At 26.4% G+C, this 12,052-nt stretch overlaps 1 protein-coding gene across 1 annotated transcript; it reads right to left on the bottom strand.

Annotated features, from left to right (window-relative positions):
* Positions 1 to 4,437: 4,437 nt before the first annotated feature.
* LOC112599020 (zinc finger protein on ecdysone puffs-like) lies at positions 4,438 to 11,388 on the bottom strand. Its single transcript, XM_025345722.1, has 13 exons — positions 11,177 to 11,388; positions 10,669 to 10,952; positions 9,950 to 10,005; positions 8,528 to 9,015; positions 6,770 to 6,836; positions 6,456 to 6,713; positions 6,282 to 6,377; positions 5,979 to 6,209; positions 5,795 to 5,896; positions 5,585 to 5,705; positions 5,437 to 5,523; positions 4,881 to 5,110; positions 4,438 to 4,810 (listed from the first exon to the last, which is right to left on the bottom strand). Exons 1-13 carry the CDS (start codon positions 11,191 to 11,193, stop codon positions 4,622 to 4,624), a joined length of 2,226 nt encoding a protein of 741 aa, XP_025201507.1. The 5' UTR covers positions 11,194 to 11,388; the 3' UTR covers positions 4,438 to 4,621.
* Between the last annotated feature and the right edge of the window lie 664 nt (positions 11,389 to 12,052).

The following is a 12,052-nucleotide window of genomic DNA, read 5'->3' as shown; positions in this document are numbered from 1 at the left end:
AAATATTTTCCAAAAATCCTGATGCCGCCACTGTAAAATAAGTACTTTAGAATAATTGTTGTCAACACGATGCCGCATATTGTATAATAGGTCCATAAAATATATTATACCATACTTTATTGAGTAATTAGATATTGTTATTCCAATTTATGGGGAAACTCTTCTTGACTTTAATAAACAAATAAATGATCATAAATAAAAGTCTTGTGAATGTATTTTAAATGTAATATGTATAACTATCTCAAATGCAAAGATATTTATTAATTTTTTTCGATACTAAAATGTTGAAACTAAAAATCGAGGTAATAAAGACATAAAGTATCTATGTAATAAATACTATTTAGTAATACGTTCTAAAGTTTAGATTCCAAATTATTAAATATTTAATATAATGTTACCTTTATAAAATTATTAAACTATTATAAATAAATAAATTATAAATTATAATGAATGTCAAACATTTGCGTGAACGGCATTTTTAGTAAAAGTGAAACGTTTACAACGCTCAAGAGATGGCGTTGAAATGTCAAATTCCATCTTGTGGTCGTTCGTAATCACGACTATTGTCTTCTCAGCGGAACTACGCAATGCATGCCTATTTTTTAAAACTTTAATAATATTAAAAATTCTGTATTTTTGTTTGATCGGAATCACCTCTTAAACTAATAGTAAAATTTGACGATATTTTTTTAATCATTTCTAACGATTTTAGAAATAAAATAGGCTATTATAGTCTGCATTAGATAAATAATACTAGCTATATTACCTACCAAGATTTTGGCTCATTTACCGGGTGAAATGAGGAGTTTGGAACGAATACGACAGGTATGCCCAACCCGCGGCCCGCGGGCCAAATTCGGCCCGCGAAGGTGTTTCAACCGGCCCATAATCATTTTATAAAAATTAGAAATTTGTATAGGTGTAAAAAAAAATTATTATTTAAAAAAAATGTATTTTATTAAGTTTTTAAGAATTTAAAATAATTTTTAATGACGTAAACAAACTAACAACTATAGCGTGGAAATATTGAGAACTTTAAACACATATGATTTGAGTCATAAATTCGATAAGTGAACAAAGATAATATTATATCCGATAAAATGTACAATAGATATACCTGTGACTAGTTTATATTTTATCGAAATTAACAAAAAAAAAACCCATGAAGCATATACGGCCCGCAGTACAAATATACATTTTGAATGTGGCCCGCCAGTTGAAAAAGGTTGGGCATGTCTGATATACGATATCATCGATATCTCACAGGTCCCAAACATATTAACAGAATAATATATAAATATAATATAAAAAAACATCAGATAAATCGATAGGTGTACCATTTGTCATTGCAGCGGATGATATCAGGATAATAATATCATTGTTATAAAAATTTAAAATTAGAAGTGTCAAAATATTTTTAATGACTACCATGTACAAGGCAAAAAAAATTAGAAGAAATATTGCTTAAAATTATCGTGACGGTTTATTTCAGAAAGTAACTGTTTTAATACTACTACAGGTCTGCAGATAGTTGGGGATTTTACATTTAAATCTGCAAGGTCTCCTATGAATTATTTTAATACTGCTAAAATTTTAAAAATATTTGATTTTTTTTTCACCAGTCAGAAAAGTACCAATAATTTTCAATTTTCATTTTATATCTAAGTTTTGAAATTTTGTACAAGATTCTTCATAAGTAGTTCACGCTGAAACCACAACATCTAAAAATTGATATTATGAGTTTTCGAATGAGGAACCTTTTTGGAATTAACATTCAAAATAACGATTAAGAGTAAGTCTCATGATCTATTACGTGCTTCTCATTCTCTTATAAAATCTATACTTATCGTAATTAATAATTATATATAATATATATATATATTGTAAATATAACTAAAAAATATATTGAATGTCAAAATGTATACCTATTCAATATAATTAAATGTATATTAGTGTGATGTGTGATCTGTAATTAGTTTCATCATATTTTGAACTGGCTTCAATTAATTTATATATTATAATAAATAATTAAATAAATAAATAAACAATCTGTTATAAATGTCCTTATTACTTATACTAGTTAAAAATAAATACAGCATTTAAACAATTTATATAATTAGGGATTTAAATCACTTATTGTTTAAATTATTATAAGTTATCGAGTTATGTTAAACATTGATTACGAAGTTGGTCACTTTATTCAACAAGCTATTATTTATTCGCATGTACTTAAAGTTTTTTGAAGTGAAACTTCTATACGCGTGCTATAGGACTAAATTTTCAAGATCGCGACACACGAACCATAAGACGAAAATCCGTCAAGATTTATAATACACTCGCATGCGTGTCATTTTTTAAGTAATTGCAAACGTATATCGTTATATTTATAACAAGTAATATCAAGTTATTAACATTAACGTATTTGTTGAAATCGTGGTAAATTAAAACTTAAATCACTTCAATTTGTTCGTCCGTTTATCTTTCTAAAGACCATTATTGCTAATTATATGTTATATTAGATATAAATTTAGATATAATATTAGGGATTTATAATATTTTAACGAACATTCTGACTTTTATTTCTTTCGATTTAACGCTATAACATAGAAACATTTTTCTATTTTTTTTTTTACATCTAATACAATGACAATCGAACACATATTATCATCATTATTATGTTATGAAGTCTAAATATTTCACTTAATATTTTTATGGTATAATTAATTTAAATGATCAGCGGCTAGTAATTTATTACTTGGTTATAACACCTAGAATAGACATTAGAATGTTGTTGATCTATGCATCAACGTAGTCAAATTGCCTGTACATTGCGCCGGACAAGCCAGGAAGTCGAGTAATGCTTTACTCATTGTGTATTTTAATTATAAACAAATGCAATAATTTTGCAATGTATTATGATAAACATTATTGTTTTATTTAGGAATGAATTTACCCGGTAGGTAACTGAATAAGAATAGGGTAATAATGTATGAAGTTAATTACACATTACACGTACGAGTATAAGCGATTAATAACCCAATTAGAGACTGCAAAAGGTTGAAATTATTGTAATTAAGGTGTGTAAGGTGGCCAGAAGCACACGGTTGAATATAAGCAATACAATGTTATTAGTCTCGAATAAAAATTTTTAGAAATGAGGTAATGCTGAGTGTCGCCGAGCTGGACGTCACCTAAATATATGTACAACAAAAAAAACGTGTGCTATAAGCACGTAAAACGATTATTAATGAACAGTGTACTATACAAATGGACTTAATGCCACCATGGTACATGACGTCCTAATCAACGGTTAATACTTAATAGTTATTTAAATATATATATATGTATATTAATCGTAATGCAGAGGAGTTTGTGTAGTTGAGTAGTGGGAATGTATCAACCTAGAAAAATAAAATATTTGTCAACAAAGCAAAACATTCGAATTACATTATAGTCGCATTGCCACATAATAGATTTATAATAATTATCAGTTTATATAAATTATATTAATTACAATTGCAGTTTGAACTTTAATTTCTTTTTGTTTGGAAATAATGTTTTTTCTGTAGATGATGGTATGGTTTTATATTAAAAGGTGCGTGAAATTAAAGTTGAATTTGAATTCTGAACGTCAGTGATCACTATTAATATTTTTTATCATTTAATGAGTCTCAGTAGAAGATTATCACAAAATTTAATATTTATTCATTGTTTGTGAATATTAGTTATCTTAAAAATAAAATGATACACATGAATCTACATTAAATGTGTTTACTAAATGGCTAGACAGCAATATACATTTCTGATGCTGTAATTTGTCCATTTATAGGAATGACAGTTCGGGAACTTTTTGAATTTGCTTTATGTTTACATCAGGGCTTTTGTCGAAAAGTCCTGAAAAGAGATGTGTTCAATCATCTAATTAATTTTTTTTTTTAAATAAAGATTCAAATTATTTCTTCAGCGGTTTTCAACCTTACTGTAGAACTAATATCTAAATAAATTACAACACTTTTATTAATTAATTAATTTTGAAAATAAAATTATATTTAATACAAATTACTACATTCATTTTACATTTTCTTGAAAAAAATGTAAATTAACTTATTACATTAAAAATAAATAATATTAAAATTAAATTAAACATTTTTTTAACTGCACATCACATAATTATAATTCAAGGATATACTGGTTGAGAACCAAGGGTGCTTATGGAAATGTTTTTATTTTAAAATTATTAAAGTAATGTTAACAAAACATTAGTTTTCTAAACAAGAATATGGATTTTTATTTATTTTTTTCATTATTATCCATAAATATTTTAAATTACAATTATAAGTTTATTACTTTAAATTATAAAAAGCTTAATATTAATTAATAACTAGCAGAAAATTACTTATAACTTTAATACTACTAACATAAAAACTATTAAAAATATATAGATTATTACTTTTGATGAATATAAAAAACAACTAAACTTCACAAACTTTTAAAAGGAAACAATTGTCACAATATATTTGTCTTACAGAAAATTAGTTATAAACAATAAACTTATGACTAATTATTTGAATAGTACTAAACAATTCTATGTGGCGATTACATTCCATTACTTTGAAAATTTTTATTTGGATTCTGAATCACCAATAGATTTTTCATTATCGGAGTCATCTATACTTTTATTAACTTCAATAACAGTGTCCAATGAAGCCCAATCAAATTCATTTTTCATTTCCTCATCATGTTGAATATTTAGACTTGATAAATCATCACCGTTGTCTGAAGTTTCATTTTTATCCTCATTTCCAACACCCTGGAAGTGCAATTAAGAGTAGGGTCAATGAGTATTGGAATATTTTATATTTTGTTTTAAAAGATTATACTTTGTTAGAAGAATCACTGTCTGATTTTGTTTCATCAGTACATTCCTTGCTAACCACTTCAGCTGTCTTTTCTTGAGCTTTATTTTTTTCACAATGTTGCACATATCGTTGCAAATGCACACGATTTCGGCAATGTAAACTCAACTGTTGTTCAACATCATCATGTGGCGGTAAATTGAACTTGCACAGTTCACAATAATAAACTTCAACTTTTTTACAAAATTCTTTACCTATAGAAAAAATACATAAGTATTTTTACATTAATTCAGTAAAAGTTAAAATAAATTACTTTTAAAAACATTAAAAAAAAACAGAATTTTTTGAATCAAACTTAAAATATTGATTTTTAAATACATTAAATAAACGCCTTTTTAGTTGAAATATGAATTAAGTTGTATTTCTATTTTTTTTTTTATGTATTTAAGTAGTTAAGGAAATATTAGTAACTTGAACACAATAAAAATGAATCTAATATATTGTTTTATAATAAATAATATCAGAAGAAATAACAATAGCAAATGTATGGAATTAAAAAATTTAAAGATTTAAAACTTACCTAGACTAATTTCTTTTTTAGATTTAGATTTCTTTTTTCCATCATCTTTACTATCTTGAGCATTTTCACCTTCTTCTGATCCCTCGTCTAAAAATATGAAAAATAATTATTTTTTTATTTGTTTTATTTTTATAGGTTGATGACTAACCATCACCAGATCCAACTGAGTCCAAAACCATAAAATTGTCCATATCTACATCACCATCAGCTTCATCTGCACTCGGAACAGCAGCCATTCGTTTAGTACGGCGATCATAAATATCAACTTTCTGAAACAAGCAAAAATGATTACATTATAAATAATACATAATAATTGGTTGAATTTCATGATACCCGAAAAAAAAAAAAAAATCATTACTTTTAAATGGTTAGTGCTGCACAAATGATGTTCATAACGCATTGGCGAGGCAAACATCAAATGACAAACATTACAAGCTGGTTGTAGAAATTGTTTAATTTTCTGAAACAAAATGGTTATTTTATTAGTTTTAATTAATAATATATATATATTTTAATCACATTTTTAGCAATTTAACACTTACTTTGTGCAAAATACTGCTAAAGTGATCGCTTTTTGGTTGTTTGAAATTTAATTGGCATAATTTGCAATAGTTAATATCAGTTTTTGGATCTTCTTCTGTTGCTTTGTCATCAATTTCTTTTTGTTCTTTGCGTTGATCTTGGCGAAACATAAATAATTCATGTTTACGTTTACGAGCTAATTGGGACATAGCTGTGCGATGACGTATTTTCAGTAAATGTATTTCATATTCCTAAAATGTACACAAATGAAAGTATTATGTTTTAAATATGTAATGTGACTATATCTTAAAATTTCTACATACTCTAAAAGTTTTGCAGGTTACTTCACAATGTGGACACAATAGTTTAATAAATGGTTCTCCTCTAGAATCTAACAAATTGTTTTCATTTTTTCGAGGCTGTATAGAAAATAGATTCAACATTAATAAAATGTTAATACATCAAAATACTTGTTGATTTACATATAAATTACTTACTGAAGTCTTATCTCCAGAACCAGATTTAGATACTTCGCCATTTAGTTTTGGTTTTTTCACTTTTTTCTTAACAATTTTCATTACTTTTTTAATAACTTTCTTTTTCTTTTTGGGTGATTTATCTTTTTTTTCAGCATCATCCTCAGGTATTTCTCCATCATCATCATTAACTGACTCTTCTTCCTCCACTTCTTCTTCGACTTCCTCTTCTACTTCTTCTTCATCTGATAATGGAGATCTTACACGTTCACGGAGTTGCTAAAATATGTACAAAATTAAAAATAAATAAAATATTTTATATTATTTTTACATACCCGAGTTTTTTCCCTGAATTCTGCAATTTTTCTTGCACGATAATCATCATGATCTCGCATACTGGTTCTGTTAAAAAATATTTTAAAATGATTATAATAACTATAATATAAAAATTAATGTTATCAGTATAATTAATTTGCTTAAAAAATCTATAACTTATTGATATATTTTAATGACAACTGCTTAACCTATAGAAATAAATAACAATATTCAATTAATATTAATATTCACTTTACTCCAATTGAAATAAGAACATGCTAAAATGGCAGAGATCATAATTTTGAGTATTTTTCATCGCAAATGTAAAATTAAGTAGCTGGAATAGTAATAAATAATAAGCAATACACTGAACAATATTTAAATGCATTTTAATTTCACACCAAATATTATTCAACAATTATTTTCATAGAATCTTCAAAAATAAATTTAACTTAATACAATATCTTAAATTTATTTTTATACTCTTTGAGGAGATGTTTTGACTAAATTATTTATTATGTTAACAAGGTAATTCATTTAAGTGTCAACAATAATAAATTTGAAGTTTTAACTTTTTAAATAAACATTTTGTATTTTTAATTACATATGCTGTAGCAGAATATACTTATTATTTTGATATTAAAAATTCAATTTCAAACAAAGTGTTAATTAGTTAAAAAAGTATGATTAACTATAACTTATGATTATTTAGGTATGAATGTACTTCAATTATTAAGTATCAAAATGCTCAAAACTTTTTAAAAAATGAGATTAAACACAAAAATAGATTACTATGTAAACTATGTTAAGAAAAATTATGAACTTTATAGAAGAATCTAAAATCTTCTATATTACTGTAGTTATTTAATAAAACCATTGGAACTGGATGCACATTTAAGTCAAAAAATCTAATTCCAAAATACAACACAAAAATTGCAGTTGTTTATCAGTACACAGACAGTTGTTGACGTTGAATTTCAAATGAATGAAACAAGACAGTAAGTTTCATTTTTTTATATGATTATAAAGACAGAAATATCAAAATTATCTTTTATCACTAATATTATAACTTTTTGGTGTTTGTAATTTCAATGCATACCCAGTGGTGTACACAATATATATATATATTTTTTTTTTTGTCATAAAATACTAATCAATTAAGATAGGGTAGTTTCAAAATTAATATTTATATTTATGTTATTTTGTTGCTAATAATAATTGTTATGGCATTATAATTTGACATTATTATTTCATCTGAAATTCATCCATAAATTACATCTTCAACTGAGTTTGTTTCATTAATTCATAGAGTACAACTCAATATAAACACATTATTTATATTAAACATTATATTGTATATGGTTAAGTGTTGATATTTAATATTGACATCTGAATGAATAATTTACTGTATCTATGTATTTCATCTTTAATATTCCAAATTTAATTCAATAGTGTATTCAAAAACTTCTTTGTTAAATATTATCCATTGTACATGTATAAGTGAACATAATAATCTTTAATGAATTTTAGTCAGAACAATGACCATCAATTGTATTTTATTTTTTCTAAATACCAACAATTACTTTAAAGTAATTTGTGTGATTATTCAACAATATTTGTTTAATACTTTTTCATTCTGCCCAATGGCTTATTAGATAATTTCATGTTGGTTTTTTAATATTTTATATGTATAATGTATATTATTTACTTAGACATGATATTGTTTTCATCATCTTTTGTAACGCTTCATATAAACATGACAGTCGCCATTTAATTACCTTTTGACTGTATGTATCCTTCTATTGGCCATATCATATCCCTTACGAATGGGATTTGTGCGCCAAGCTGGTGTAGGTTCAAGTCGTTTGCGTTTGATAAGTCCTGCACTACCTCCAAATGATCCTCTATAAGACACATTAGCAGAAGATCTACCCCTCATACCAGGTCTTTCAGCTACACGGAATCCTCTAGTACCCCTGCCTCTATTTGATGGGCCAGAATATCTTGGGGATGGTGGTGAAGAACGATCATCATCAGGAGGCAATGGCTTACGAAAATCTGAGCCATAATCTCGTGAACTCTCACGGCTTCTGTAACTGCTACTTCCTCCATAGTTATTATCAGGAACATAGGATGATCTGCTACTACGTTCTTCTACATAACTGCTGCTACCACCACCACCACCACCACCACTACTATAACGGCCAAAGTCATCTCCGGAACTTGAATATCCACCCATGTCTGAGTCTCTGTGACTTCTTCCACCCTGCGTGCAATTTTCAATCAATGTGTCAATCTCATCTTTTTATTTTACATATTTATATATTTATTTATAATATATTATATATTATATAAATGTCTGTAACATCAAATATCATTTCAAAACAGATCAATAACAATAAAAATAAGAATTATCATAAGAATTTCATTAAATGTATTTAAATATAAACCCTTTAATAGTTGTTTACTGATATTAAAATCATTGTCTTGCAAAACAGATTGATATTGAGATACTGGGCGGTCTTCAATTCAGTTTATTTATTTGTAGTAGCAACATACAAAAGTATTTGTGCAGATCCAATACAACATGAAGTATTAACAGTATTTCAAATAATTCAAAAAATTATATTATTTATTCTGTTTCTATAGCATTTTTAAAAATTGTAATAGAACATGACTGTATATGTTTTACTAATATTCTTAAACAAAAATTAGTAATGTTAAAATGGTTGTAACAGAAAAACAAAATTATTTTAGTTGAAAATACTTGGAGTGCCATTAAATAAAATATGTATGAAACTATAATTCTTTTTTTATCAGGTTAAATATTTTTCTCATTAAATACCTACATAGGACTTTAAATATACATATATTTAACTTCGGTTTATATTTAAAATGCAATATGCATATATACATGACCTGACTTACATATTGCAAATACTACATTAATATAATGAATATAGAATTTACTAATTCTGTTAAAATTTTCAAAATGATATTGTGTACTAAAATAAACAATTATAATCATTAATTTCTATGTAATAAACTTATTATTATTTATACTTTTAAATTACATTTAACATGTTTTACTAAAACAAATGCAAGAAATAGATTTACTAAGAAAAACAAAGTATTTTTATGTGATATCCAATACATTGTAAATTGAAATCACGAATAGTTATTTTATATTATTAACATACCTCTTTATACCGCCTATAGTCATCATTATGACTACTTGAATATCGATCATTATTACCTAAAATTTAAAATATTAATAACAATAAGTACCTATATATTATATATAATAATTAATAGTCTGATTAAATTCATTTCATATAAAAAATTAACAAATATACTAAGTAAAATTTAGTTAAAATTATTATGATGGCTAGGTACAAAATAGTAATATTTTTTTTAATGACTAATTTGTTGAAAACTACCTTAACATATAGTTACTGTAACAAATTAAGATTTAGTCAAACCTGATAAATTATCAGATAAAAAAAAATAATATGTATTTATTATTTTTAAATTCTGATTAAATTATAAAAAAAACAATAGATAAAATAATCAAAATTAAAATATTCTATTGAAATTAAATAAAATTGAATGCATCTACCTACCAATAAAATGAAATTAATGGAATTGAAACAAACATAAAATAATTTAACTATTGATTTAATTACAAATTGTTATTAAAGAATGACAATAATCTTAAAACCCTCGATACTTAGGTTCTATGATATTGTTATAATATACCATTTATTAAATTATACAAAATGACTACTCTTTTTTTTAAATTAAAATAAACATTTAGTTCTATCCATGATACAAAAGTATACAATGAAAGAAAGTAGGTAGGTAGGTAAGATTATTTTACAATAACATTTATGCGTATAACTTAAGATGTAATCCTTACTAGAATAGCGGTTTCTTGATTCATAGTTAGAGTCTCCTTGAGATGACCAGTTAGATCCACTGTTGCGATTCATGCTACTATAACCACCGGTTGATGGTGAACTACTGGACCAAGATCCACTATTTCCTCGAATGCTTCCCCGAGATCCACGAAATGAATTATTACCTCTGCTTCTGTAACTGTCGTTGTAATTATTTCCCCCACGACTACCTCTTGGACTGCCATAATTCGAGTTGTAAGAAGTCCCACGATTTCCTCCTCTCGTGTTGCTAAAACCACCACGACTTAACACAAAAATAAATTTAATTAATTAATTAATAATTAAATGTACATAGTTTCAAGCAATGAATTAATGGATAACGACCTCAAGGCACACAGAGAAATGTTAAGATACTCAAAGTATTTCGATTTGGCCACCAATGCACAGTAAAACAACAAATAACAACAACAATTTATTGTACTTCCTATTCATTCAAAATATCGCAGTTTGTTTACTGTCCATAGTTACCTAGATCTGTAAGCCATCGTGTTGATTATCAATGCGCGTGCGGATGACGGAAGAGTGAAGATTCCGATATGAAGCTCCAGGAAACGGGGTGATTGAACACAAACGTTAGAAACTCCTAATTCCTAATAAACATTAGCAAAATGGCCTCGAACAACAACGAAACACAAATTACAAACTGTGTATCCGCCGCCCCAGTACCACACCACCCCGTTCCGCGATAAGCAATTGTAACGATGAATGATGATACGTGTTTGTCCTTGGAGGAAAAATCGATAAGTAATCCGTGGACGGAAAAGCGCGGCGTTTCTGTATGCTTTACAGATATAACAAAAATATTTGTAAAGTATATTCTGTGGTGTACTGGTGTGTCCAGTTTTTACTGATTAGTCAGTCACGGATAATTAAAGAGCCCCTTACACGCGAACAATTTTTAATCGTATCATTAATGATTCGTCAATAAATATCAAAATTGTCTTGAATGTTTTAATACAGTTAATAATACTATATTGATACATCACTAAAATTGACCATGTATTAGGTCTTTAAGATAGAGTTAACAAGTCCATGATCATAGTTTATTGTATCATACCGGTATACAATTATGCGAGTGATTTTTTTGTTTAAAACAAATTCATTATGGTTAATTTTTTCACAAAATAACAGACAGCATGAAGCTGCAGTCCTTCGAGGACTATAATTTGTGTGTAATATGTGGAAATTAATTATGGATGCCAGATGGTAATAATTAGTAAATACAAGATTACAAGATAGACATTTACTTATGTAAATATATCATAACGTAAGGTTCGTGACAATTTTGTGACTGTATTTATTTAAAATAATTATGCGACTTTGTTTTTCATGGAAATTTTACCG

Source organism: Melanaphis sacchari, unplaced genomic scaffold (genome assembly GCF_002803265.2).
Source record: "Melanaphis sacchari strain LSU unplaced genomic scaffold, SCAv2.0 Contig4_pilon_pilon, whole genome shotgun sequence".
Classification (NCBI taxonomy): domain Eukaryota; kingdom Metazoa; phylum Arthropoda; class Insecta; order Hemiptera; family Aphididae; genus Melanaphis; species Melanaphis sacchari.
The sequence above is the reverse complement of the archived record's forward strand: the minus strand, read 5'-3'. Positions and strand labels throughout refer to the sequence as shown.

Excerpts from the sequence above, each read along its gene's own strand:
- LOC112599020 (XM_025345722.1), bottom strand. Across the intron at positions 5,897-5,978 it reads TTAGCAGTATTTTGCACAAA|AAAATTAAACAATTTCTACA; the intron begins GTAAGTGTTAAA and ends ATTTTGTTTCAG. Across the intron at positions 4,811-4,880 it reads ACAGTGATTCTTCTAACAAA|GGTGTTGGAAATGAGGATAA; the intron begins GTATAATCTTTT and ends TTGCACTTCCAG.